Source organism: Syngnathus scovelli, chromosome 1 (genome assembly GCF_024217435.2).
Source record: "Syngnathus scovelli strain Florida chromosome 1, RoL_Ssco_1.2, whole genome shotgun sequence".
Taxonomy (NCBI): Eukaryota; Metazoa; Chordata; class Actinopteri; order Syngnathiformes; family Syngnathidae; genus Syngnathus; species Syngnathus scovelli.
Window position 1 is genome coordinate 24,575,425 of NC_090847.1, and position 27,276 is coordinate 24,602,700.

Here is a 27,276-nt window from a genome sequence, read left to right on the forward strand (position 1 = left end):
TTTTGTAAGGACATACCGGATGCCACAGGGTGGGGGCTTGAACACGCCCCTTAAAAACTCCTACTTAACACATCCGACGGCTCGTGGACTGCTCGTGGACGGTTCGGTTCTGTTCGTCATGGCGCCTGCTCATGAAAGTCCGTCGTTGCTTCCGCTGGCGATGATGATGATGATGATGCTCGTGATGCAAGGTAATCAACAACATTAATAAGAACCAAAAACAAGAGGCACCCATTGTCGTGCGCATGCGTGCTGTCTATTTTGTGTCGCAGCCCAGGCCCATAACAAAGAATAACGGTCCGGTCCATTGATTATGAGCGCATCGTTCATCGTTCTCTTGTCCATTGTCATACCCACAGCAATAACCATCCTTTTTGTTTTTTTAAGGTGATTGGTTTCCTGAACGCAAGTGAAAATGCACTTACAATAGCCGTAATTATAATAACGATAACAATAATGGTCAATAGAAGGAGAATGAAAAATACATTGACTCACGTTGAGCTTCCTGTGGGCTGCAAGAAGGCGCACAAAAGTCCCTTTGTCGTCCTTTTGTGTGCAGCAGAATGCCAGTGTGTTCTGGAAGGCAAATTTGGAATTTATTGTGTATTTTTGTGTTTGTTGCTGCAGTGCGGCCTCAGGAATTCAAATTGGATGACGCGCTGGACGCCGCCAACGCGCAAAGTAAGTCTTCATAGGCACACCAAGTGGGGACAACATGCCCAAAGTTGACCACAACAAATAATCAACAGTGTGGCTTTACAACTGGGAATTTGCTACCCAAAAAGTTGACCATATTGCACCTTTAAGATGAAATTGTGGCCAATTTGAAAATGCATCAAAGGTACAAGGGTGTATTACTCGCACTCCAGGAAAAAATCAGTCCAATGTTTTTACATTACGTTTAAATTTCACAAATGAAAACAAAGCAATTGCTTCCAGTTCAGGTGACAGGTGTTACCCGGTGTCGATCGTTTTAAATACTTACTGATTATTTTACAGTAGTATTACTGAAGAGCAGTTTAATAACATTGCTAATACAAAGGAGGAGTCAAAGTCTTCCAATTTTAATGTTATACTGTGTTAATATTATACTTTTTTCCTGGTACTGCAGCAACATGCATCTGTACTATCATAAGTAGAGCCCTCAAAAGTCTGAGAACGCTACAGCCCAAAGGAGAGGATGTCTTCCATTTCCAGGCATTGACCAAATAGCAAATTTGAAAACTCCTATCAAATATGATACTTCTGACCTCATGTTTTTTTTTTTTTTTTTATCACAGCCACACCAACGCCTTTGCCAGGTAAAATACATGCATCATCCTATTCCAAATAATCCAATAATAATACATGCTATCCATGTGTCACACCGCCCCCTACAGGTACCAAGGCTCCGGTCAAGCCCAAAGGCAAACCAGGTAAGTGACGTTTCATCCAGCATGCGGCCACACGGCTCGCCATTTTCTTTCTTTTGGCTTTTCCCTTTGCCACGTTTCCACCCGTCCCTCATTTTGAACACCGGCAGCCGCGGGCGAATTTGACCTGGCCGACGCCTTGGATCCCAACAACGACATCACCACCACCAATAAGGGCAAGGGGGGTCGGCCCGCAGGTGGGTCATCCAGGGTTAGGGGTTAATAGTAGCATTCCTGTGTTTCCCTCCTGCACTTATTCCCGATTCAGTTAATTATTGGCTGCATTCAATGGTACGCACATGCATGAAGCATCCTGCTTTTACATCTCTGACCTCTCACCTGCCGTGCTTGTGAGTACAGGCGGATTTTCCGACAACGACCTGATAGACGTCAGCAACGACAACAGCTACAAACCTGACAAAGGCAAAGGTGACGACCACCGCCGCTTGCCCGTCAAGACGAATCGTTTGCCAAAGTGGTGTTGACGCATTTGGTTTTGTGTGTATTCAGGTGGACGACCAAGCGGCGAACGCGATCACGTCAACCAACACGATGACAACATCGGTAAGTCTACTGCAGATGACTCGGATGCGTTTGACCGAGGAGTGTGAGAAGTTGAGCGGATGCTTGTGCGTGTAGGGACCACAGCGGAGGTCGGCACCATCGCGGGAATCGTGAGCGCGGTGGGCATGGCGCTGGTGGGTGCCATCAGCAGCTACATCTCATATCAGAAGAAGAAGTTGTGCTTCGGCATCCAACGTAAGATGCACGCACACGCATTTCTCCAACCGTCTGTCCACTCACCCCACGCCTTGTGTGGCGATGACAGAGAGCCTGAACGCGGAGATGGTGAAAGCTGACGCTCCGGATTCAGTGCTGGCGACAGAACCACAAGGTAAACAACAGCCTGGTTAAAAAAAAAAAAAAAATCTTGTCTGTAGGTCAGATGTACATCTTATTTTGCCGTTATGGAGAGAGATTTTACGTAGCCCCTACGTAATTTCTCTATACTGACGTAGATTCTCTATGCTGAGAGGTTTTACTTCACCCCCTAGGTAATTTCTCTACACAAAGTAAGCCCAGCCCTGTCCGGCTGCCATCTACTGCCCCCGTGAGGGCAAGATGGGCACAGCAAAAACGGTTTCATTTGTTTGAATTCTCGTGAATGATGTCTGGGAAAAGGTTTGAGATAGGAGTTTGGTCACAAAACAAATCCAACTCGTATCTCAAAGCACGGCTGTATTGATACGAGTGGACTTGAGTTGATTACTTTTTGTTTGTTGTGCTGCAGTGCAGCAAACTCTCCTGGACCATGCCAGCGCTGAACCTGGACATGGCCGCAACGTGGTGTGACGACACGCAAACGCAGAAGCATTGAAACGGTGATCGGCGTGCACACGCCACACACACACACGAGCGTCACAATGCACATTTTGGTTTAATTTAATGAGAAATGGTAAATTGTATACACAATCAGTTGAGTTGACTGACATGAAGCTTTCGAGCATCCTGGAAAATGTGACTTTTTCTTTCATCCATTGATTGATTCCTTTTGTCGGCAACAGTGTAGCGAACATTGTTGGTAGTTACTTGGTAGTAAAGGGAGCTTACTTGGACATTTTTTTTGACTGACTCTCAAACTGGAGAAACGTGCGCTCCGCTCTGATTGTCTTGTTGGCAACCGCAATGCTTCGTGCTCACGTTTGCTGTGTTCTTTCCACGACGACGACCTATATAATTATTCCATCATACTAACCTCCTACAATGAAGACAATGAAGATCACAATAGCAACAACAATAATATTAACCAACATTTAGAAAAATGTGTTTCAAGACTGACAGCGGAATGTTTAACGTGAATGAGTGCATCTATGAAGCTGTTTACGTGCGACCGGGATGCAAAAGCTAAATAAAAAAAAAAAAAAAAAAACAGAGAATGAGACTGGGAGTTATTTTTGTTTTGTTTTTTTTGTCCTGGCCTTAAAGGCAGCACAAGCACACACCAAAAAAAAAAAAAAATCTAAAAGTTCATACCAATACATGGAAACAAATAAGTCTTGCTTGCATTGGCAAGGCCCTGAGATATTTACACCACAGTCGGCTCCCGATCGATCACCCATTTTCAAGCTTAGTGCGTGGGAGGGGTCAACGTGACTTCAACGTATTTTGATGCACATGTAATCTGACAAAAAGGTAAGGGCCACTCTTGGGGAGCGCTTATGTTGTGGAACTTGTCGTGTCAATGGGCACCAACCAGCGTGTGTCCGTCAGACTGGGGTGACCGCAGCCATCGCGGCGGCGCGTTCGGGCGACGCCGCTGGAGAGTTGGCCTGGACCTCCCTGCGCAGCTCCTCTACCCTCTGCTCAAGTTGAACCCGCAACAGCAGCAGATTGTTCAGCATTTGATGCTGAGCCACCTGCAAAGCCAAGCAGATCAATTCTCCACATTGCACAAACACAATTTACAACACCTGAAGTCATTTTGCACACCCATATAGCCAAACAGACAAGTTTTGCTTTTTTTGTGTTCCGTCAAGATTCTCAATGAATGAAGCACATTTCAGGATCAACCGAGTTCAAGTCCATGGTCGCCTTGAGATACGAGCACCTTGACTTGTGTGCTTTTGAGATACGTGCTGTCATTCGAGAGAGGAGATGCCCACCTGCGGTCTCATGCGAGGGTTCCATCGTGCGTAGTACGTCGTCCACAGCTCCAGATGCATGCAGGACGCTAGTGGATAGAGCACGCTGTGGCGCTCGTGGACATACAGAGGGTTGCTGAAGTCCTCGGGCTGGCTGAGTGCGACACAGGCAAACACAGGTCAGACTGGACCGCGATGTCGTCAACCTGTCCTCTTACCTGTTGATGTAGGACCACAGAGACGCCGTTTGGTTCTGGAGCTCCTACAGAGGACGAGAGGAGTTAGCGAAGCGCCGTCATCGGGCCGCAGGTTCGTCCGTGCTCACCTGGGTCGCGCGCTCCTGCTCGCTGTTGCACAGGAAAGTTCCGAAGAGGCAGCTGTACAGGTGGTCCAGCAGCGTAATCAGGAAAAGCTCGTTGAACTCAAAGGCTGCAGGAAACTGGAAGAAAAGGTCACGGGGGTCACGGAGGAAAGGCCCTGGAGAGTTTTGTCCTGGCCGGCTACGCACCTGCCGGCTCATCTGCCACACGCAGTCCACAAACTGAACAAAGAGCGGCGAACGCTCAGAGTTGCCGTGGTCGTCGTCGCCGTGGCCCACGCGCTGAGGAACCAAAGATGCAAAACCATTTCAGTCATTTAAAAAAATTAATAAAAATACTTGCAGAACATCTGTGTGCAAATAAAAGACAAATTAATTCCTAATTCCAATTTAGGGGTTTAACTGTGGTCAGGCCTGGCGTTCTTACGGCAGCAAACTTGTGTCCAAAGCTGATCCACTCCTTCTCCACCAGAACCTACAAGAAGAAGAGAAGAAAGAGGAGACTGAGGACAAAGTGTGCGTGTGCCGCCTCCGGACCGAGAGACGGACCTGGAATCCTCGGAGCGTGCGGTAGTAGCTGTCTAGCATGAGCATCGTCAGAGACGTCAGCTGAGACGTCCTGTCCCAGCCGTCGCTGCAGTGGACCACCACTGATGTCTTTGCACGCTCCAGCTTGGATGCCATTTGGGACGCTCCACACAGAAGCAGCTAAAGGAATGCACAGATTGGAGGAATAAAAAAAAAAAAAAAAAAAAACAGAGTTAGGCAACGACCATACCTGAATGTAGTGGAGCCAATGTGTGTGATCAAGGTTGGAGTGCCAGCGCTCTTGTTGGATGTCAGGATACAGCACATCCTTCAACTTCCTGAGGGCCTCGCGCATCACGTGAATGTTGGGGATCTCCAGGAAGTTGAGCTCCGCGTTAGCGTACACGCTCTCGCTCTCGTAGCCGCCGTCCTTCGCCTGCGAGAACAAGCCGAGTTTCAGCGATGTGCCTCCCGTGTCGGATGGCGTGGCGGTTGACGCACTTTGTTGCTACGGGCGACGCTGAATTGTCGGGCGTCGAAGATGCTGAGCTTGTGGGAGTGCGCGTTGGCGTCCATGATGGTCTGGAGGAGGCGCTCGTCCTCTTTGCAGCGGCGGTCGGCCGGGCCCACCAGCGGCTGGCCGCAGCGCACCAGCGCCGCCTGCGACTCGGGGTGGAGCCACGACAGCACCTGACGAGAAAAACACGTGTGACTGGGCAATCATTGGGATCAATAACAATTTATTTGATATTTTTTTAGAAATCTCCTCTCTCAGTTCATCAGGACAGCACATATTTTAGTCCTTCTTCACAAAGGATGACGATTCTCTGCATATGCAATAATAAACAGAGATGAGAAATGCTAATGGTTAGCCCTTGAGCCTACGACATTTCCCTTCATGGTACGTTAGCATTTAATTCTCAGTTTCATTTTGATGCTCAGCTTCAGGTAAGAATTGCAATGAACAACTTGAAATGTATTTTGGACCAATATTGACTTATATAAAGGATGTGTTGTGGTGTAATGAGTGATGCCCTAAAGCCCACCGGAATGCGGCGCTTGGCCCGGAATGCCGCCACTCGCTTGATGTCCTCGTCCGAGACGTTGGCGGGGACCACCAGGGTGGCGGGGTACGTGTCGCACAGCTGGTAGGACGCGTTCAGTCGGTTGATGGTCCAGCTCTCGTTGGGGAGACCCTGAGCGTTGCAAGGTGATGTTAGAATAGGCCTCTTTGGCTAGTTAGCGTGAGCTGTAACCTTTCTTTTTATTTTACTGGCTTTTCCTTCTCTATGTTACTCTTTGCACATATGTAGAAGTTTATCTCACATTGAAGCGGGTTCCTACCTGCCGCCGCAATTCGGCCAGTGGCTCGTATACCTTCCAGCCATCAGAGGGGAAGCGCTGCTCGTAGCGGAAGGCGAATAAGGTCTGCGCGTGCACAAGGGAGATAATGACATCGATTGCCAAACTGTTTTAACATGACAACTTTTAACTGACCAGCTGGTGGGAAAGCGGGAAAGCTCGCGAGGCCAGCATCTTCGCTATGTTTGCGTGGCCCCTCCCTGTCTCGTAGGTGAACTTCAGGCTCCTCAGGTCCTGGGCAGATAGGTCCAAGAGATTAGGGATAGGCTGGGCCTGCGTGAACGGCATTCTTTACCTTGCAGACCAGCTCCAGTCCTTCGGTGTTGTCACCTCGGTTGGGGATGCCCACAGTCTCCAGGCGGCTGATGACGCCCAGGTTGACAGCCAGAACAAATGGACTTTCCTGAATCCAAATATATCATTCCACAGTTGAAATCAGAGTACCGTATTTACCGCAAAACCTGGGATTGCTGAAAACACTCTCAAACTGAAATGCTGTAAAACGACATGAACATGAATGGCAAAGTGTGTCAAAAAAACAAAATGAGGAATGTACGTGTTGCCCTTAATTGACTTCCTACAAAAAGGAATTGGAAAGCTGATCATAAACATAACTGACAAAGTGTAGTTGCGGAGTAACTTGTCTTGACAAGATACAGAGTTGTGCGCTACCCTTTCTGTGCTGCTGAAGTAGAGCTTGTAGTCAGTGATGGTCAGAGTTCCGTTGAAAAGGCCACTATAGGGACAAATATACATCACGTCCTCAACTGCAAACATGGAGGAAAAGAGGGGAGGGGGTATTAAAAAAAAAAAAAAAAAAGAGACATTTGAAGAGCAAAAGTGTCACAGGACAAGCATTTGAAGCTCACTGGTGGTCTGGATGCTTTCCCCTGGCAGGAGAGGAACTGCAGTTGCCTTGTCACTCATTTTCAGCCTCTGTGCTGGAGGTTTCTGTGTGCACACGGACACATACAGTCGAGCGGTGGGACTCCTTAACGCCACAGCGCTTCTCAAAGACATCAGCATGCATTTTTCATTTCATTTCTTCAACCTAACATAGACTAACGATAAAAGCTCAGCATTTTCAGGCATTTTATACTATAAACTATAATAATAATAATAATAAAATCAATTGTTTGGGATCGTGGGGTGCTTGGAAGAAAGACACTGGACCCCAACAGTTTGTGAAGCCACATATAAGAGAAATTGAAAGCAAAACGAGGAGAAAGGCCAGAAAAAAGAGAAGCCGACACTTGCCAAAGCGATGGGGGAATGCTCGGCGTCTTCGTCACCGTGGCAACGGAGACTCTCATCCGTAGAGTCCTGCCGTGCGTGCGCCCAAAAGGGTCCGCGAGAGAGAGAAATGGAGAAATGGAGAAGGACACAGCAAAGAAAGAAGGGGGTCGCACACGTAGCAATGCTGCAAACGAAGCGTGTACGCAATCGCGCTCAACCACAACAAACATCCATATTGCGTTCTACCTTGGTAATGACGTCACAGGCGGCTGAGATATGACTGGACAAAGTTGCTGCAATCAACTGTTTACACCACTCCACGTGACCACCCGATGGACTAAACATACACACAAACATTAAATGTTGATTTCTGTGACACGCACTCAGAAAAGTTTACATTAAAATACGAGTCTTTGTGACTCATGCTGCCTTCACGTTGTATGGGAAAGATGATATTTTCCAATTGGGAAATTACGAGTGCAGGAGGCTACAATGTTTTATCCTCGACTGACTGCTAGCGTCTGCTTTTTAAAACTAAATAACGGTGTTTTTAAACACGACAACAAGTATAAATGGAGATTTTGCAATTGTGTATGCCACATCACAATGGAGGCCACAAATTAACCAACTAGAGAACGTTTAACAATGCAATATTCACCTGAGGACGTGAAGGCAGCATCACTCGTGCGCTCAACTAACGCGCGCATGCGCCAGTGGACGATGCTAACATGGTAAACATTTGTGTGGTCGGTTTACAAGCTTGATCAACAGCAAGGCCAAGTCCTTCTAATTGTCTTCAGGCCTATCTCAGATAAAATGAACCCAAAGTGTACAAGGATGTGCCAAGAAGGTTTAAAAGTAAACTAAAACCACATTTGAAAGAAAAAGAAGCGATTGAAGCGGAAGGAAGTGAAACGTAATCACTTGTCTGGATCGGGTCCACTTTCGCTGCTGATGACGGTCGAAGTCCAAGATCCAGTTGGGTCCTCCCCAATTCCGGCTTCGTCTGCCATCCCTGACTGTGAGATGGACACTGGTTCGCAGGCGTAGGTTTTGGACCAGGGGGCGGGGCTCGGTTCTGTTTCTTCAAATACGTTGGATCAGGTCCAAGCCAAGCTCAACGAAGAAAAGCACACAATCAGCCGGATGCACAAGAAAAGAAAACACCGGGACCGACGCAACGTCCAACCTGAAGAAAAGATGCTGGCAATGAAGATGCACGAAGGCGACGATGCTTTGTCTCGACCAACCCGGAACGCAGCATCCCACTCACAGGCCACGTGACAGACAGACGTCACACGTCAATCTTAAATTAATTTAATCAATAATATTTACAGAACCAAGCAGTTGTGGAGGTTTGATGGCGGTCTTGTTTGCTTCTTCCCTTTTGTGAAAAACAAAGAGCAGCAAAGGAACCAAACCACAAAAAGACACGTCAAGTTAAGTCGAGTAGTATACGAGCGCTTCCCACAAGAAAAAAACCCGGCAACCATTCCCTTCATTTCCCCATTAAAATAAAAACATTTGACTCTCGATAATTGATTGTTTTACATGAGAGCGCAAAATAGCTTTGGACTGAGGTAATCACATCCTGATCCTAGTGTTTATAGAAAAGACAAGAAAAATAGATTTCATCTCAAGTGAATGTCCGCAAAGCTCAAGGAAAGCCTCTCGATCGGCTGCATTACCCTGTTTGCGAGCTTTTCAGGACGGATGCCGGGAAATGAGCATGGCTGTTCGTCAACTTTCAAAAGAACTCTCTCCGACTAAGAGCAAGTTGACGAGAAGAGTGAATGACGGCACACAAGAAATACCGGGACAGATTGACGCTTAACACTAACGTGAAAACTGGAACGTCGCTTACAGTCAAAAAAATCGGGATTATCAGTAACCAAAATGTAGAATGAAGATATTTGTACTTGTGGCCACTTCGACCTCTGGCGATCGTTTAGCGGCATGTAATCTGGTGACGCAACTTCGATTTTTTTTTTTCCACGCTGAACATTTTGGAACTGGCCAGCGGGCCCGGTACGGGTTCCGCTCTCAACAGAAAATAATGGGAGTAAACAATGACTAAAGGGGCAGCTAAACATGTAGCTTAAGAAATACTGACCAATTAAGTTCATCCCCATCGATTGTATTATTCCCAGTGAATGATTTTAACAAGTGCCACCAAATTGATGTGGAAAGCATGAATATTTGAGTGGCGTCGCAGCAATCACGCAAGAAGCATGCTGACCAATTTAAAAATAGTTTTATATTTTAAGGCGTATTCATTATTCCTGAGCAGTCTTTTTTTTTTTTTTCAATGCCGTTCTACAGTTGTAATGTTGATTCAAAATATTTGACTTTGCTCATCTTTCTATGCGGTTCTAAATGTAATAAAATACTCATCTGTCTAGTTATCTTAGTTTTCAGTGCAGATGCTTTAAAACAGGAAATTTAAAAATGAATGTGGTCGTGATAAGACCCACTCGCGGATCCCAGAACACAAAAAGCACATATTGTATTAATTGGTCAGCAACGGGCCACAGGACCACTGTTTTAGAGCACTTTTGGGACATTGTGATTTGACGGGCCCACGAAAATCGTACCCTGTCAAGTTGACTGGAAACCAAAGCGCAGTCATGTGAAACGCGGGGGGAATCAAGGCACACATTTGGACGACGCTCGAGCATCTGACGAGCTCGGCGGGGGTGTCGCCGATTTGCTTTTTGGCTCCGGAAAAGACCGTTATTGCATCAAAGGACAGCAGGACTTTACGTCACGGACATTTCTCCCGATGGACCAAATGCAAATCGGAATAGCTGCGAAGACATAAGGAAGAGCGTCACTCGGAGAATACGCGCAACTCTGAACGTTAACAATACCATCTCTGGCGCGAGCGGGGAAACGTCCGCATCTGACACGACAATGCGTCGTCCGACTTGTCCGCTCTCTTAAGAGCCGAGCCGGGAGAGGAACCGGCGACTGAACAGACGAGGGGGATTCCAATCTTTTCGTGACCCCATTTTTCCCCTCGCAGGACCTCAACTCTGTGTGCTCATCTCCACTTGAAATGAATGGTGTGTGCGTGCGTGCGTTTGTCTTTAGTGCGTCTTCAGTCAGCACAGTGGCTTCATGACCTGTGTGTGTTCAAGCCCTTGGAATGATAGTTAGCAGACATCATTAAGGCTTGTGTGTGTCTGTGTGTGTGTTGACAAGGCTGCACGGTGCCATATTGCATACGTAACCACCTGCTAAATAAAAAATGAAAAGTCCTATTAGCGTTCTCTGTTAGCACTGCACGGTCACACTAGCATTGAAGAGTGGGTGCGCGCATCAGAGGTCAACCCTCAGAAGGGCGTGTGTAGGTGTGTGTACTGCTGCTGCGCTGGCGACGACGCGGACGAAGACGAGGTGTTGGCGCTGGAGCCGCTATTGGCCAGCCGCGCCGAAGGGGACGCTGGCGAGTCGGAAAGCTGCAGCTCCTCCAGTTTCTTGATGTACTCGTCACGAAGCGCCAACAGCTCCAGGTAACGCTGCTCCACCGGACTCTGCTGTTTCCGTACACGCGTGACCATACAATCATGCATGCAGACAGAGGACCATAAACACGTTGACCCAAAGGTGCACACAGTGCTGCTATTGTCTGGCATGAGTTTCCCACCTGCTGCTGGATGCGGGGGTTCCAGCGTATGTAGTAAGTGACCCAGAGCTCTAGGTGGCGCATGCTGGCTACCGGGTAGAGGACTCTCCCCGACTCAGGCGTGTAGAAAGGGTTCAAGTAAACGTCCGTCTTACTGTTGATCAACGACCACAGCGACACAGTCTTCTGCCGCAGGGCCTGCCAATTAAACACGCGCACGCTCGGTTAGCCGCTTTCCAGGTAACGCTGCTCCAGCGGACTCTGCTGTTACACGCGCAGCCCCCTCCGCCGTGCTCACATTCTGTTCTCGCGCACTCTCGCAGTTGTAGAGGAAGGTCCCAAAGCGGCAGCTGTAAAGGTGGTCCAGGATGGTCAGCAGGAGACGCTCGTTGAATTCAAAGGCCGTGGGGAACTGCAAGAACGGGCAGCATCAACATTACTTGAGAGTGTCAGGGCAAGGATATCGCAGGGGCGCCGCAAAACCATTTATTATTATTTATTTTTTTATTACAAACCCTAGAAATTCTTCAGAAAATGCAGATAAGCATTTACTAGATGTTGCCTACGGCAAACTGAGGAAAATTCTGGGGGGATTCCCGGAAAAAAAACAATAATATACCCAAATGTTTTTGTTTGCATTAAAAACTACTTCTCCAAATCAAAACAAAGGTGTTGTTTCAGTTGTGTGCCGTGCCGTTCCCAAAAAAAAAAAAAAAAAAAAATATTCTTGAGGCCAGCCTTGTTAACAAAAAACAGGTCGTAGAGTTGACTTGAAGAGCAGACTTTAGTTTTGTTGAATATCCACTCTTGGGTTCTTTGTCATTGTATTGACAAAAATGATGCTTTTAGGCAGTCCCCGTTTTCTTTCCATTAGTCACATGACACACCTTTAGTGGTACCAGACAGCATACAACTACAAAACGACAGTGTGTCAAAAGTGAGAGAGGTGACTCTCATACCTGCTTGGTCATCTGCCATATGCAGTCCATGAACTGAACAAAGATGGGCGACCTGTCTTGGTCGGCATGATTCTTGTCACCGTGACCTATCCTCTGCACACAGACAAAGACCAATATGTTTTTGTAGAGCCAAGTGAACCTCCACAGCGGCGCTTGGGACAGACGGGTTCCTTACTGATGCAAACTTGTGTCCGAAGCTGACCCACTCCTTCTCAATGAGAACCTGCAGAGACGGATGCGAGACCTGCTTCATCACTGCTGGGCGGTAATGGTGCGGCCGGGACACGGCGCACCTACTGACCTGCAGTCCTTTGAGCGTGCGGTAGTGGCTGTCCAGCATGAGCATGGCCAGAGATGTCAGCTGAGCCGTTCTGTCCCAACCGTCACTGCAGTGGACCACCACAGAGTTACCGCTGGACACTTTATCTGCCACTTGGATGGCTCCTGACAACACAAGCTATACACACACACACACACGTTTACATTTTACACAGACCTTCTGGTGTGAAAGGGCTGGCTGCCAGTTTGGTATAGGCTAACGTTAGCTTTGTTGTGCTACTGTCAATTACTTTATGTTGTCCACATGAGTACGCAAGGCTTGAAATAAATAGTTTGGGAGTCAAAATTGGTATTTTACCCCTTACTATAGTCGCAACGAATAAGAAAACAGATTCCAATCATTTTCAAGTGTGTGCAACGCTACATCAGTCACCTCATGAGTGAAGTAAGAGGCTGAGGCAAATTTTGTGCCACTTTAGCCAGAGCAGCGCTGTAATATAATTGTAATGCGCTGGCTGGCTAGCTAGTGTGGCTAAATGCTTGCAGTGATCAGTCATGGGCGCATATTAAAGATTTCTGAAAAGGAGGGATGTTGAGGAATAATTAACAGAAGACGGAGTAACAATGCTAATAACTCAGCAAACCTAAGAATGGCATCAAACAACAAATAAAGCACTTAAGTGATTGATTGGCCATTGCTCAGAACGAAGATGTGAAAACTGGCTGACCTTGATGTGTTCAAGCCAGTGTGTGGACTCCAGACTGGACAGCCAGTGGGATTCCTCCACTGTGGGGTAGACAATGTCTTTGAGCTTCTTCAGGGACTCCCGCATGACGTGGATGTTGTGGATGTCCAGGAAGACCAGCTCGGCGTTGTGGTACTCGTCGCCCTCGTAGCCGCCGCCTGTGGCCTGCGAAAGGAGAAGCCAGGAGTCACGGCGGGACGGAGACCAAAAATGTTCAGGGGAAGTCGAGCGACCTTGTTGGCCACAGCGTTGACGTTGGGACGTGCGTCATAAATGGTGAGCTTGGCGGTGTCGTTGGCGTCCCTGATCAGGTCCAGGTACCGCTCGTCGTCCTTGTTCCTTTTCCCCGACATGCCCACCAGTGGCTGGCTGCAGCGCGCAATCACCGCCTGGTTCTCACGGTGGATCCAGGACAGGACCTGCGGCGGAGTTAACATCAAGCGCTTAGCGCCAGGAGTTGCCCGCCAGCCCAACCCAACCCAACCATGTGAAGTCTTACGGGGATGCGGCCTCTGGACCTGAAGGTAGCCACTCTCCTCAGGTCTTCCTCTTTACACTTAAAGGGCACGGCCAGCACGGTCGGGTACGTGTCGCACAGCTCGTAGTTCTTGTTGATAAAAGTAATACGCCACTTGCTGTTCGGTAAACCCTGAAACACATGTACACTGTCACACATCCATTTTTTTTTTTCGACTCTCCAGTCTTACCTGTCGCCTGAGCTCCTCAACAGGCCTGTAAACGCTCCAGCCATTCTCTTCATACTTCTCCTGAGTCACATAAGCGAACAGAGGCTGGACAAAGGGGACAAAATAATCAAGAGGGACGTCACATGGGGGGGAAAGAAAAAAACAAAAACAAAAAAAAAAGGATACATTGCAAGTCCAACATCTGTTCAGCAGGTTCACGTATTTAAAGAAAAACAAACATAATCTCAGTTCAGTGTTAACGCTGCCAAAGCACCTTACGCTCACTTCAATATTATGTGTAACCACTTATGTTTTATATTAAAACAGACATTCTAGAACAATATAAATATAAAAGTGTTCTATTTAATGATTTATTAATATTCTGTTGTTGATGTTAGTATTGTCTATCTGTTTATCTCTGTGTTCTGTGAGACGTTTTCACTAACCTTTCTTACATCAAAAAATTGGGCTCTTAACTCACATTTATAATTTCAAATACAAAATAATTGTCAAATTTTAATGACGTTTAAAGACTTAGTTTTACAATTTTAACGCCAGCGAAACACTCAAATTAGTACTTTATAGTTACAAAAAATTAAAATAAGTGTGCTATCATGTATCTTTCAAAATTGTTTACAATTTTAATACAAAAAAGGGAAACATTTTCATGAATATTTGATTTGAAACAATTTGATTTAAAAAAAAAAAAAAAAAAAAAAAAAACCCAGCGAGGTCCATTTGACCTTATATTGTAAACGTTTGATTTGGGCCGTGTCGAATTTTCTATTGGCATACAATACGGCAAGATGATAAACTTGCAGCAGGTCAGATTTGGGACATGGTGTTCTTACCAGGCCGTTTGAGACGGGGAAGGCGTGTCTGAAGAGCAGCTCGAAGATGTCTCGCCGGCTGTGGCCCTCCTGCTTCAGGGCAAACCTCAAGTTTCGCATGTCCTGACATAACAAAGAGCAAATCAAGGAGAGTGAGAAAACTCACTTGGATCTAAACGTCAAGATAACAGCTGAGTGACAAGGACCTTGCAGGTAATGTCCAGGCCGTACGAGTTTTCTCCCCGACTTGACGCCCCGCCCATTTTCTCCACGCGGCTGATGGTGCCCAGAGGAACATCCAGTGTGACTGCTACATCCTGGAGAGGAAAAAAAAAGTCAACTCATTGTTCCAATCATGAGGCCAAATACCAAGCTTTGAGCTCGCATTCTATTTTTTTTCCAGTAAACTTCAACTGAAAGTGACAAACAGATTGAAGCAGGGACGCTTGGCCTCTAAATGTTAAAACTGCGCAATTTTTTTTCTGTCCACATGGTGACATTATGCGACATAGCGCTTTGTAAATAAAACTGAGCTGCCTGAAATACAGCGACAATGTGAACTTACCGCATCTGAGCTCTTGAAGTAGAGTCGGTAGTTTGTAATCAACACTTTGCCTTTGACGGCGCCGCTGAACGGACACACGTAGATGATGTCCTTGTCTGCACAGGGAAAGAGGAGGTCAGAGGAATTGTCGATCAATGAAGAGCGCCAGTCTCCCCTCACCTATGATTCTCTCTTCTCCAGGCAGCAGAGTGACGTCGGCCAACAACTCCATCTTCAGAGACTCTCGGGAGGTCTATGGGGATAAATTCAGGTTTTATTTCTTATTCCTCCCCTTCCACTGATGTTCACAAAAAGTGTCTCTGACTCACGCTGGAGATGTGTGCGTCCAAGACGCTGGAGTTGTAGACGGACACCGGTGAGGCCATCGTTGACTTTTTCACAGGCTGAAGGACACAAGGAGAAGCAGAAAGCATCAGGGAATGTCTGCCAACCTGTCTTGTTCCAGGAAGATATTTTTTCATTGCATCACTAGTTGGGAAACAGTGGCACTAAGGGACATATTGTGCATGTTCTTCAGCTTCGTCTCCACATGAAGGCTTTGACACTTTGATATGTCTGCTTTTTGATTTCTTTTTTTTTTTTAGGAACCGACATTAACCTTGGCGGAGACTCAACAGTGCAAGTGCAACAGCCATTGCCTGCAACGGCCTTGATCTTGATTGCATAGACAATATGTGTGGTGGAAAGACGCATTTGTTCACTTTCTGATAAAGGACTTGTCTCGGTTCACTGCAAAGCACAACTGCAAAGGCTGGCAAACCCAACTGCGCATGTGCTATTATTTATTTACAGTGCATGTATGTACTTAGTCTGACATTTGGGCAAACTCAGACTAAAGAGAATGCAAATTGAGTTAGAAGGCAAAGGCAGCTGTATGGTCATTGTATTGCTAAAAACCAAAACAAAAAAAAGTGCACACAACTGGGCGGCCCGTGGTGCATTGAGAGCTCGATGGCTAAACGTGCTTGAGGACAAGCTCTCACATCGGGACGGGGACGGCTGAAAGAATGCCTTGTTGACTTCGGTCACGACAACTGCCAGGAAGGCGAGAGAGTTTTTATGTAAGGCCCGTAGTCAACTTTTTCAACTTGTTCCTTCCAGCAGGCACAGCTTAGGAGCACTTTACCAGGAAATAGCCGAGGCCCGGGCGCCCAGCAAAGCTCGTTCTCGGTAAAACGCTCGAACCTTCTCGGACAAACTCAGACTCGACCGTCGGCCAAAACCTTTCTGACGACCCTCGAGATGCAGTCGGGAACACGCATCGCAGCCAAACGAGTGAACTTACCCGCAAAGCGCGATTCTCCCGTGGGGGGAACGTCGAGCTGTTCGCCGCCAGGAACTTTCTTCAGCCCACCGACGTCATGTGCCGGCCTGTCATGGCGCCCATTGGCTGCTTGTCAAATGCACGCTCCCGAAGCATGCTGGGAAACTGAGTTCCGAGGGTCTTCCTCTTCATTTCCTCCTCTACTTCCGGATGTGGGAGCGACATATGTCGTCCTTAACAGCTTTCAAAACAACAACAAAAGAAACATTTTCTTAAAACAATTCTCTTCATTGAAAAACATTCACCAGATGGATAACACCCATTCATACCTTTAAAGTGTACTTCTATGGGATGATCGGAAATGTGAAATATTTTGTTATTTGGTAAAAAGTGTCCTTAGTAAACAATAATAAGTGGCTATGAGATGTTATTGAATAAAGTCCTTAGTTTGGCTCCATTTTGGAATCTCAGTTTCAACATCAAGTCAGTATCATCAAGTTATAATTTCCAAGCCAAAGAAGTGGAAGACATGGGATTTTTGGAGCAGGGCTGCATAAAACGCCTAAAAACAAGCTGATAAATGACTAGGGGATAGGATTCGTCACAAACTCAAACCATTTACAATTTAACTATCTTATCAAAAAGCGTTATAAGATAGGAAATTTCCCACAGTGGAGACTCCACCTGATCGACCTCACAGTGGAGGTCTCAAGTCAGGTGCCTCTCTCACAACACTTGCAAATATCCTCCTCAGTTTTTGTTTTTTGTTGCAAACAAAATGGGCAGGCTTGGAAGAACCGACGGTTCGGGCACTTGGCAACCTGTTCTAGAAAGTATGCCAGACAGGAGGGTCTGCTTTGCCAGGCATAGTATAAGTGCAACTCAGCTATGTCTGCCATCCACTGGTAAATGGTGATAGTAAAACATATAATCACAGCCCATGCATAATTGCAGTCTGGCACCAGCAAATTTGCAGGATGCGCGTCGTACGGTCACTGAGTAACACTCCAGCACAGTAGGTGGCGCTAACGTTCAGAAAATTACAGTCCCCTCCAAAAGCGTTGTGATGGACAAAATGCTTTTGTAGACTTTACAATTCGTTCTGCTGCTTCCATCATTGCGGCCTTGAAAAAGCAGTTGCATATTTAGTCACAATATTCCCTCAATATTGCTAATAAATTATTTTTCCAACTTACTTCACCTTGCTATTCGGCACAATGCAGTCGCATCCTTTGTCTTTTGGTTTTCCTTCCGTTCTCACACTTTTCATTTAATTTAATGAACTGCACAACAACAAAGTTTTTTTGTTGTTGTTGCAAAGGCCTGTGATTGGTTGAAGCTTGGAGGCCAAAAGCGATCAAAATATTAAGATTGTAAAGTACACTGAAACCTAGTCGCTAATCACACAAGTCAAACCGTCGTATGAGATGATGTACTAAGTAGACATCATGAAAGATGAAGAAAAGATCACTAAAATGCCACGATACAACAAAAGAAAATGGCCATCTTCCGAGGAATAAAATTACACTAATGTCTGCCCACCATTAAAAGAGTAAGATGAGCAAAGTCTGAACTATCCCAAAACCAAACAAATTATTTTGTCTGTTCCTATTAAAACAAGTCAGAACATTAAGAACGAAAAGAACAAGTCGCAAGTGAAAATCATAAAAGTGATCATCCATCGCATAAGCAATTAAAACACATAATTAAAGCAATTCAAATAACAGAACTGTCAATCAACTGTTGAACGTCATAAAAGCAAAATAAGAAATCGTCCCCACGGTTCAAAAGTAGCCCGATTGAACATAATGGTGGGAATTTCTTGACAATACATTGTCATAAGCGTGCTGCTGCTGCGCACACGCGCTTGAGACGTGGAGCGTGTAAACGGCTTGGAATTGACAAGGACATTTTCAAGCGTTCCGAATTTCCGACGGCGTCGACAAAAACAGTTTTCAAATTTGTTTGCATCCATGACGATGGAAGGTTTTGGGGTGGTAGGAGCTATTGTGTTGCAAGACCATCTTTCTCTTTAATTGGGTAGCTGGTGGGGGTAATGGACCCATGCATGCTGCTGTTGTTGCGTGGATTTTATTTATCCGGCCAACATTGCCGCAGAAAATTTCATTTCACTTGTCTTAAAATGATTATTTACGTTTCCATTAGCATTATTCCAGTTTTTGGGCTATTTTTGTTGGTGAGTGCATCGTGAGGCATTTCAAATGTTGAATTCATGCTTGGGCTCAATACGAGATGAAAATGTCTCATTTGATGGATGCAGGATGAGGAGTTTGCTGGTTCGCTCCTTGGAATTCCGCTCACGTGCAGTCTCCGAGGAAGAGGAGTGTGCACGCAGGGTGGATACTGGCCCGCTCCAGTGAGTCCAGTTGGCTCCTCTCGTTGGTTCGACGCGGACAACTGGTAGGGGCGGGGCTACAGTGCCACGATCAACCGCGGAGGACGTCGCTCGTCGTCTCTTCATCAGCGGAAGCAGCCTCCACCATCCGCGACCTCCACCATCCAAGGACGTACGGCTCGACTCGACGCGGCACCGAGCCCTCATCCTTCGGTAAGAGCCCGCGTTAAGGTTTATCTCAGGGATGGGGGGTGGGAGCGTAGTCCGTCGAACGTCCGATTAGGCCCGCCGTGTCCCATTTGTGAAACAGTCGGCCGGATTTGTGCACAGCTCCATCGTCGTACATAGCGTCCGATGCTCTGGAATCCCCCCATATCCACCCCCACGCGAAGGTAACATATTTCGACGCTTTGACGACATATTCGACTGGGGTTGTAAGTGGAGACGCTCCGCTATTTTATGCCGAGGATGCTGCCGATACGGTCAACGTGTGCAATCAACATTTAAAAGTGCTCATGGAAAATCGCCTATGTCACTTTGAATCCTGCTTCAGGATGCATGGCCTCGTTATTTGCATGTTTCTTATTGCCATAGGGATGGGAGCAAGTCAAGATCGCGCAGGGAAAAATGCTGATGATGCCATTTGGCTTGCATTGACGTTTTGGAGGGAACACAAGTGTCGATAAGAAAAAAATCATTAGTGTCAGGCAGCATGTTCAAGCATCAACTGCAGTTAATTGTAGTTGTGTAGTTTAACAGCATTTCTGCTGTTGTGTTCTTTGCACACTTAAATCCTATATGAGCGTAGCCGCCATCCCGTTCCATCCCACATAACTCATTTGCCATTTGTCGTGACGTCACGAGCCGCAACGTGAAGCAGTGCCTACGTGGTATCCATCACTTCGTCTTTTTTTGCAACCAATTTTAAAGCAGCGTGTCCTGATTGGCTATTGTTATCCACCAAGCATTTTTTTTTTCAAGAACCCCTCTACAAATGAAAGAAAGCGGCTCAAAATAGCAAATCGATGGATTCTTGTTCGTTTCTGGGCATGAGACTTTTTTGTGCGTCTACTCATTTTAGACATGCCTACAAAAGTTCATGTTGAAAAATCAAACTGGCTTTGTGGACTGAATTTAAAGTAAAATATTCAGCATACATTTCTATTCGTTACTCAATGAGCAAAAGCACAAGAATCATTTCTGCAATTTTCTTGAGTTCATGTGGTTAACATTTGCGAGGAATTCTATTGGAAAAGTTTGAGGACAGACCTTGACTTCGTCGTGGGCGGCCTTAGGACAGCAGTCTTAGCACAGTGTCATTGGCAACTTGAAAGATGTGAAGAGAACAGGATACTTTCCCTTCAAAGCGCGGGACCTCAACGAAGGGGCGAGCGTTCCCCTGTCAAATGAAGGAGGACAGAGAGCGAGAGCCAGAGCGAGACAATGTGAGCTGATGCCTTCTGACAGTCTGGTATTCGCGATTGAAAGAGTGTATTAATCATGGAAGGGAGAGGCAAAATGGACAAACACAACACAAAGCCGCCCTTTCATGAACACCTTTCCTCCAGCTATCATCACACAGTTCCTATGCAAAAGATATTTGGTGAATGAAAACCAGCTAGCACGAGATAGCCGCTCATTACCTGACCTGGTGCGCCATTTGAGCTCTTTCAATTGTTTGTGCTGCTCAAAAGAAATCTTTAGTTTTATGGAGGTTATCCTAAAGTCATTTTAGGTCTTTTTGAAATTTAAAAAAAAATGCTGCAAAACAGGAGTGTCAAATACATTTTTGTCGTGGGCCGCATTGTCGTTAGTTTCCTTTGAAGGGCCATTATGACTGCCAACGCCTTATATTGTGTAGGCCACACAACAAACTGATGAGTTTTGAAACCAGAGAGTAGTAAAAACTGTTCAAATATTTTAAAAACTTAAATGGTAAGAAAACAATTGCTAGTAATATCTCTATTTTTTTAAAAGGTCAACTCAATTTTCAATTTAGTACCGACACAATGTGTCTTCGCGGGGCCACATAAGATGACGTGACGGGCCGTATCTGGCCCCCGGGCCTTGAGTTTGACACCTGTGCTGTAAAACAATTGGAAAGGGCTTGTCAGGCTCTTTGTGCTGAAAAGCCAAACAATGTTTGTGTTGTGTATTGGCACTGGGACCCTTTTGGGTGACATAGTTGGCTCAGAACGTCAAAGATTAGATTGAACGGCTCATAGCGACTGGACGCCAAGAAAGAAGAGACCACCGTGTTTGGACACAGGAGAGCGGACAGCGTGTCATTTCTTGAAATTTTATTCCTTAAATACAACACCATGAGGCCTTTCTTTTTGACGTCTTATTTATTCCACTCAGCAAAGCAATACAAACAGCAGGAGGAGTGGGATAATCCCACCACTACCCATCCCCCCCCGTACTATCCTCTCCCCACTTTGACCCTGCTTTGATAACAGGAAACATTTGCGCCCACAGCGTTCCGCCTGCTTTGTCCTCAACAGGCCAGGAAAACATTCGGAGGAGTCCCAAAAATAATTTATCGCTTCAATTAAATCAGAATAAGTTAAGCGGAAAAGGCTTTTCTTCAAATCCACCGAGATGTTTGAAGTCTGGATTGCCATGAATCCATATCGTCCGAGCTCCAGAATGTCGGCAAAGGCATTTTGCGTCAGGAAAGCCAGGAAGCTTTTACTCATGGAGGTAAGGTCATCCACTCTCATGACACGTGCCACGTAAAAGTGCTAAGTGTGTGGAGAATGACGCTTGGTTTTTCCTCGCAGAGGGACGAGGCGCAAGACTTTGGACCCGGGTGACTTCTGTGGCGGCGTTCTGTAGACAACATGTTGGACCGTACGTGCAGAAAAGGCTGATATTGGCATCTTCTAGACTCAAACACGGCTTGTTCACTCTTGCTTCGAGTTTCACGTGTCTGTCAGCCTCAATATTTGGTGGAGGGACTTCTTTAGTTGTTGAGCGTGTGTGTGTGTGTACGCGTGTGTGTGTATGAGGCGTCACCGTCCAACTCGAACGGTAAAGACTCAAACTACAGAAGAGCTTGGCCATTTACCAAGACATGAGCATGTACGTATAAAACGATACGTTAGAGTTACGTCTAAAATGGTTTACGACACGCGGACATTTTTTTTTTTTTCCCCCAACTAATCCTGTTGCGGTGACTGTGTGTGTGTCACTGGTTCGTTCCAGGTTTAGCTACAGTATGTGCAAGTAGTAGCAACAACGTGGAGCCTTTGGATGGGCGCAGGATCCGCCATGACTCCTTTTTGGTGTCCGTGTTCTCAAGCACCTTCCGGACAGGATAATCCCAGCCTGAACATGGTGTGTTCCTTCTCACGTTTTGCTGCAGAGGTTTGGCGAGGCATAATAAAAAATAAAAAAAAAACCGCAAAAGTCAGTTCTAGCTGATTGGGTCTTTAAAGTGGAAAAAAAACATCAATCAACTGACAAATGCAAATAGAGTAAATTTCGGTCAATGGGAAAACAGGGAGCACGTTTTGCCAGCAGTTAGCCTAGCGTGTAAAATGGACACTGTACGGCGCTCGGCGATGTGGGAGCCCTCGTTAACGTGTTTTTCTTGAACATCTTTCTTCCGCTCGCTGTGTTCTCAGGCCTTCACTGGACCCTCCAGTTTGTCCTTTCCCGAAGAGAGGAACGGAGTGATTTATTGCCGTTCGTTGTCTTTGGACAATGGCCCACTCTAAAGCTCCGTCAGTCTGTTGGCACTGTTGATTTACAAATCCGTGTGTAGCTTTTTGGCCCATTGGCCCGCTGATCTAATTGTGTTGGTTGCCATGAACAAAAGTGGAATGCAAGGCCTTCTTGTTGGCACTGCCTGTCGTCATACTCATACAACACGTACATGAAATCGCCGTTAACAATTGGATGTGAAACTGCCGAGATTGTATCCTCAGTCCTCCCTTGTTACTTTTCAAATGTACCACAATGTCTTTTTTTAACCTGATTAAAAACACGACTTTTAGCGTTTATTTTTGTCTGTTTTGTTTCTTTTCCTTTGCACTGTTGTGAGCCTCTTTTTCGGTCAGCGCCTCGGTTTCTCGCCTTATTTCGGAGAGAATGAACGCAGCAGGTGTTGTTACGCGTTGTCGCGGCTCTGACCAAATCGATCCAACGTAAGCTTTTTGCCTTCGCTTGTTGTCTCATCAGTTGTTTCATGATGAAGATTGACAACAGCCTGAGCGCGCCCCAGCTGTCCGAGTCCTTGTCCCAGGCCGGCCTTCAGTTCACCGTGGCCACCGAGGAGGACTTTGACGACATCATGGCCATGAGCCAGGACATCTACGGAGGCCTGGACTACCTGCCCACCAGGTACAGCAGCTGGCTGCAGGAAACCAACCGCACAGTCATCCTGGCACGCAAACAGGGAAAAGTGGTACGTCATACTCGCCGGGCGGCCTTCCCCAACTCATGTGAAACGAGTCAGCTGTGCTCAAAAGTTATAAATAGCCAGAGAAAACAATATTTGATTTACTTTGTCAGTCAACTTTGTCGTTTGATTGGATTTGAAGGATAGTTCCATCTTTTTTTGTTTGTTTTTGTTCTGACCCTGAGCTCTAAACCACCCAAAGCATTGACGACAAGAGCCTTTCACGATTTTATCATGTTCCTGAAAGATCGCCCTGGAGTCGGTATGCGTGATCGACGAAGGCGAGACCATGCTAGTAGAGGGCCTCCGCGTGGCCCCCCAGGAAAGGGGCAAGGGCGTGGCGGGGGTTCTGCTGCGCTTTTGCTCTGAGCTGGTCAAGTCCAAATACCCCGAAGTAAAGGTCAGCCGCCTGACCCGCGACGATCAGCTGGGTCCCAAGGATTTCCAGAAGTATCGCATCATAACCAAGCAGGTACGGCGGCTGCCGATCCACACGAGGTCCCGTCCGGCTCGGATGCTAGCGCGGCTTTCCTCTCCGCAGGGCATCCTACTGGTGCGCTTCCGAGCCGAGGAACTCAATCGCCGACTCACTGACCTCGGCCACGGGGAAACCCAGCCGGCGTCCGCATCCTTCCCAAATGCGCCTCCAATTCGTTTGGACCAGGGCGCCGTCCTTCGGCTCTTTCTGACGAGCGACCTGATGCGGGGGGTCCTCCCGAATGCCACCATCATTCAAGACTGGCAGCCTTTCAAGCCTGTGCCCGGGAACATGGCCATCTTGATGAAGAAGGATATTGACTGGATGGTGGATGACGCGTCAAAGCCGAGCGTGGGGAGCCTGTGTACCTTTCCCTTTAGGGTCCCTATCGGAGAGGACTGGTATGCAGCTTTTCGAGGCGGCGTCCTATCAACATTACGGTTCAGTCCACTGACTCCCGCTTTGTTTCCCACCAGGTACTACCTGAACATCGACATGTTCGGCAAAGACCTGGATCTGGTGCGCCAGCAGTTCTTGAGCCACCTGCAGCGTCACACGGCCACTTTGAAGGGTCACGTCATGTGCCAGATGTTCCTGGACCCGCCCCTGTGGAAACCCATGGCCGATTTTTGCCGCCACGCCCTGAGCGTGGAGCTGGTGAAAGAATACACGGAGCAATGCGTGGTGGAGGCTGACGTCATGTAGTCGGGAAGGATGAGGGAACGGACACGGACAGATTGTGGTGTGGAGGGGATGGAAACCAAACCGACTAACTCTACTAGAAAAGCACCACAAGTCTACGCCCCCCTTGTGTTACCATAAGCAGTATTTGATGTCTTTTTGTTTTTTTTTTTCCAGAGCAAGTGGATGATTGAGCGGTTGATTGATTGTTGTCATATTCCAGATACTACATCCCAGCACAACCTTATAGTCTCACAGCCGTGCATTGAGGCCCAGATGGTATCTCCAAATCACTGGAAGCGGCTTACAAGTACGCGCACAAGTCTGAAGGCACTTTAAATTCCCTTTCAAGAGAATCCTCCCCCCCACCCCACCCCGCTAAAACAATAACAGCATGGACCAGCGTGGTAATGTTGTCTAGATCGGCGCTCCTGAACCTTTGCCCAATTGCGTAACCAAGCGAGGCAAAGCCACCCAGCGAGACCAACGTGTTGAGGTTGCCCTGCGGGTCGTCGGTGGTACCAGCAAGATTCCAGCTGGTCACCAACATTCACCAGCTCCTGGTGGGGCCTCAGCAACATGTTGACCCTGCTGGGCGGCTTGATTGAAGGTTCGGCTGTTGAATTCCAGTTTTGTTGCACCCTTTGACATTTCTGGTGACATCAGCACGGGAACGCAACAAAACCATGCTGGCGTTCTGTGTTTTTGTAGGGACACCAACTACTGAGATCAAAATGACATTCCTTATCGGCTGCTTAACTGCTCTTTACTGTAAATAGATGTAACACAAGTATGTTACTAATTCACTAGTTTTTTGAGATGTGTGTCAAATAAGTTTTTGTTTGTTTGAAGGTGGCTACTCTGGCGCCAAACTAAATGCTTGAAAAGTGTGCTAAGATGGTGAATGACGTTCGAGTTACTAATACCTCATAAGGGTCGTTTCCAAAGCACCCTGACAACAATAACGGCAAAGAATTTTCCGTTGTAAGGTTCAGCCTGGTATTTCAAATCGATCATATGACATACGGTTGTGACACAGGACCTCGGTGGTCATGAGAATAGAAATATTTTCCATGGTTATCTTTTGATTCTTGACCTCTGGTCATAAAGTGTCAATGACAAAACGCATACAGAAATTCTGTAGTCCACTCCAAGCTTTTCATTGCAATGCTCAAAATGATATTTGTGGCGGAAGATACAAATACGTTCAGAAGTTTTGTTCCTTCCATCTTTCATAAAGTTAGTTTTAACCAAAGAAGTTCACGAATCATCTAAAGAACCTACTCAAAGTTCTAGACACGAAATCCGGGGTCACCGACATGGTCATTCCTCAATAACCACGCGAGGCTTGCGCTAATGCTATCTCACTACTGCTGAGACGTTGTGATTTCTTAGGAATAGTGCTGCATATTGATATTTTCAAATCATCATTGATCATGATTGTAAGTGCCATACATCTCTCAAATATTTTCTCAATCCTAATCAAATATGAAACCTGGCAGAAAGGTTTCATTCAAACACTGAGCCTTTTCGTAGGTCCAAACTGCACTTTGCTCATGCTAATAATTGTCCACCCTGACTATTAGTTGGACTCTGTATGTGTATTTTTAAGCAAGCCATTGCATTGTCATGCACTTTTGTGGTCAGTGGCAATAATGTTGGAGTAGGATCCTTACCTACAACTTGTCATCAAGCAGCAGTGCAGAGCAATCCTAAAGAAACGAGAGGCAGATTATGTCAGGACTGACGCGCGTACATTATACATAAGCGATACATGCTGTCTATTTTTGGAAGGAAATTTTTAACGAGATCATACAGGCAAAAGAAATGTCACGCAAACTACCGCCGCTCTTTATAACATAGTGAACATAGAATTACGTCTTGTGTATACTACTCGTGTCTTTTTAGTGATAATGTGGATGATGCCTTGCTAAAAAAAAAAAAAAAAGTGTGAATTTTGGAAAGGGGTGCGTGCATGAGCAAAGCGTCATTCCTCATTTAAGTGTTTGTAAAGATGACTAGAATCTCTGTTTTCTTTCAGCATTTACATTCAACTGATGATATAGCCACCAGCATCATGGCGTTCAATGCTGCTCAAGTCACCCATCACTTTAGTTTGGTAGAGTCATGTAATATTTGAATTTTGGTTTCATGTTCACCGTCTTGAAATAAACCCCCGTCTCATCCTTTTTGGTGTGAAGCACAGTTGAACTTTGTTTTGGTTTTAGCCATTATGAACAAGCTGTTCGTTTAAGCTTCAATGGCTGTGTTGATGTTTGTTACGTAATGGTGTGTGCGTGCGTGTGTGTGTGTGTGTGTGGAGTGGGGCTGTACACACACACACACACAAACACACTCACGTGCTCACACACACTAAGGAATGCAGGGGAGGTGTGTCCTGAAGTGCAAAAAGCAAATCGCGACCAAGTCCGGGAGACAAGGCACAAGGACCCTAACACAACCTGGTAAGTACTTGAGCCGTGTACGCGTACTTAATTTAAGGTCAGCAATTGTCTTCTTAGGCACACATGAGTAGAGGAAGAGCTTGAGTTCCAAGTATCTCCACCACGTCAGTGTACTAAATACATAAATGCATCCTCAGATTGAAGGCTACACCGTAACCGTGGTAACAGGTACATGGGAACACTCCGGGATCTTCTCGGTTACGGGTCCCATGATGCAGAGCTCATTCCCTACCAGAACCATCCTGGACAAAAAAACTCAAGGTCCGCTCGACGTGGCTTCATCTTGTGAGTTTCAGGACCATAAAATAACACCAACACAGATTGAGTTGGAGATTGAATGAAACAGCATTTGGGTTAATGTAGAGATTTATTGGTCATTTCTATATTCCTCCATATTGATCTGCATGCACTTCAGCTCCTGGCCCCTCATGGGCG

General features: G+C 46.4%; 4 protein-coding genes across 14 annotated transcripts; 2 read left to right on the forward strand and 2 right to left on the reverse strand.

The window, feature by feature from the left end:
• The first annotated feature begins 23 nt into the window (after positions 1 to 23).
• cd99l2 (CD99 molecule-like 2) lies at positions 24 to 3,028 on the forward strand. Of its 2 annotated transcripts, XM_049761857.1 has the most exons (10): positions 24 to 191; positions 628 to 681; positions 1,281 to 1,301; positions 1,380 to 1,415; positions 1,523 to 1,609; positions 1,773 to 1,841; positions 1,923 to 1,976; positions 2,052 to 2,171; positions 2,242 to 2,307; positions 2,704 to 3,028. In XM_049761857.1, exons 1-10 carry the CDS (start codon positions 119 to 121, stop codon positions 2,763 to 2,765), a joined length of 642 nt encoding a protein of 213 aa, XP_049617814.1. In that variant the 5' UTR covers positions 24 to 118; the 3' UTR covers positions 2,766 to 3,028. The 2 variants fall into 2 exon arrangements, with proteins under 2 accessions (XP_049617814.1, XP_049617823.1); XM_049761866.1 differs by lacking the exon at positions 1,523 to 1,609.
• mtmr1a (myotubularin related protein 1a) lies at positions 2,655 to 8,831 on the reverse strand. Of its 3 annotated transcripts, XM_049760887.2 has the most exons (19): positions 8,689 to 8,831; positions 8,424 to 8,577; positions 7,746 to 7,836; positions 7,521 to 7,586; positions 7,133 to 7,214; positions 6,936 to 7,030; positions 6,559 to 6,666; positions 6,399 to 6,497; positions 6,246 to 6,329; positions 5,948 to 6,097; positions 5,403 to 5,591; positions 5,152 to 5,337; positions 4,923 to 5,081; positions 4,801 to 4,848; positions 4,563 to 4,655; positions 4,380 to 4,493; positions 4,273 to 4,316; positions 4,076 to 4,208; positions 2,655 to 3,829 (listed from the first exon to the last, which is right to left on the reverse strand). In XM_049760887.2, the coding sequence occupies exons 2-19, from the start codon at positions 8,510 to 8,512 to the stop codon at positions 3,680 to 3,682; spliced, it is 1,980 nt and encodes a 659-aa protein (XP_049616844.1). In that variant the 5' UTR covers positions 8,513 to 8,577; positions 8,689 to 8,831; the 3' UTR covers positions 2,655 to 3,679. The 3 variants fall into 3 exon arrangements, with proteins under 3 accessions (XP_049616844.1, XP_049616852.1, XP_049616860.1); XM_049760895.2 differs by lacking the exon at positions 7,521 to 7,586 and having other exon boundaries at positions 8,424 to 8,741; XM_049760903.2 differs by lacking the exons at positions 7,521 to 7,586; positions 8,424 to 8,577; positions 8,689 to 8,831 and adding an exon at positions 8,158 to 8,360.
• On the reverse strand, positions 8,801 to 20,211 carry mtm1 (myotubularin 1). 2 transcript variants are annotated; one of them, XM_049761049.2, is made up of 17 exons: positions 20,082 to 20,211; positions 16,478 to 16,697; positions 15,501 to 15,575; positions 15,352 to 15,424; positions 15,193 to 15,287; positions 14,834 to 14,944; positions 14,649 to 14,750; positions 13,819 to 13,902; positions 13,611 to 13,760; positions 13,345 to 13,530; positions 13,094 to 13,276; positions 12,388 to 12,543; positions 12,262 to 12,309; positions 12,087 to 12,179; positions 11,426 to 11,539; positions 11,149 to 11,325; positions 8,801 to 11,035 (listed from the first exon to the last, which is right to left on the reverse strand). In XM_049761049.2, the coding sequence occupies exons 3-17, from the start codon at positions 15,555 to 15,557 to the stop codon at positions 10,835 to 10,837; spliced, it is 1,830 nt and encodes a 609-aa protein (XP_049617006.1). In that variant the 5' UTR covers positions 15,558 to 15,575; positions 16,478 to 16,697; positions 20,082 to 20,211; the 3' UTR covers positions 8,801 to 10,834. The 2 variants fall into 2 exon arrangements, with proteins under 2 accessions (XP_049617006.1, XP_049616997.1); XM_049761040.2 differs by having other exon boundaries at positions 8,801 to 11,038.
• Positions 18,306 to 26,565, forward strand: nat16 (N-acetyltransferase 16). 7 transcript variants are annotated; one of them, XM_049761778.2, is made up of 7 exons: positions 18,307 to 19,025; positions 21,291 to 21,665; positions 22,020 to 22,151; positions 22,998 to 23,223; positions 23,465 to 23,689; positions 23,759 to 24,096; positions 24,172 to 26,565. In XM_049761778.2, exons 4-7 carry the CDS (start codon positions 23,005 to 23,007, stop codon positions 24,398 to 24,400), a joined length of 1,011 nt encoding a protein of 336 aa, XP_049617735.1. In that variant the 5' UTR covers positions 18,307 to 19,025; positions 21,291 to 21,665; positions 22,020 to 22,151; positions 22,998 to 23,004; the 3' UTR covers positions 24,401 to 26,565. The 7 variants fall into 7 exon arrangements, with proteins under 7 accessions (XP_049617736.1, XP_049617735.1, XP_068508249.1 ...); XM_068652148.1 differs by having other exon boundaries at positions 21,373 to 21,665; XM_049761774.1 differs by lacking the exon at positions 18,307 to 19,025 and having other exon boundaries at positions 20,403 to 21,515; positions 21,596 to 21,665.
• Positions 26,566 to 27,276: the final 711 nt, after the last annotated feature.

Coding starts and splice junctions, on each gene's coding strand:
- cd99l2 (XM_049761857.1), top strand. CDS start 119: ATGGCGCCTGCTCATGAAAGTCCGTCGTTGCTTCCGCTGGCGATGATG. Junction 1,302..1,379: donor CACACCAACGCCTTTGCCAG/GTAAAATACATG, acceptor CGCCCCCTACAG/GTACCAAGGCTCCGGTCAAG. Junction 1,842..1,922: donor CAAACCTGACAAAGGCAAAG/GTGACGACCACC, acceptor GTGTGTATTCAG/GTGGACGACCAAGCGGCGAA.
- mtm1 (XM_049761040.2), bottom strand. CDS start 15,557: ATGGCCTCACCGGTGTCCGTCTACAACTCCAGCGTCTTGGACGCACAC. Junction 15,288..15,351: donor TGGAGAAGAGAGAATCATAG/GTGAGGGGAGAC, acceptor TTCCCTGTGCAG/ACAAGGACATCATCTACGTG. Junction 12,544..13,093: donor ACTGGCTTGAACACATCAAG/GTCAGCCAGTTT, acceptor GTGTGTGTATAG/CTTGTGTTGTCAGGAGCCAT.
- nat16 (XM_049761779.2), top strand. CDS start 23,005: ATGATGAAGATTGACAACAGCCTGAGCGCGCCCCAGCTGTCCGAGTCC. Junction 23,224..23,464: donor CACGCAAACAGGGAAAAGTG/GTACGTCATACT, acceptor TGTTCCTGAAAG/ATCGCCCTGGAGTCGGTATG. Junction 24,097..24,171: donor GTCCCTATCGGAGAGGACTG/GTATGCAGCTTT, acceptor GTTTCCCACCAG/GTACTACCTGAACATCGACA.
- mtmr1a (XM_049760887.2), bottom strand. CDS start 8,512: ATGGCAGACGAAGCCGGAATTGGGGAGGACCCAACTGGATCTTGGACT. Junction 7,837..8,423: donor AGTGGACCCGATCCAGACAA/GTGATTACGTTT, acceptor GTGTATGTTTAG/TCCATCGGGTGGTCACGTGG. Junction 5,592..5,947: donor GGGCCAAGCGCCGCATTCCG/GTGGGCTTTAGG, acceptor TTTTCTCGTCAG/GTGCTGTCGTGGCTCCACCC.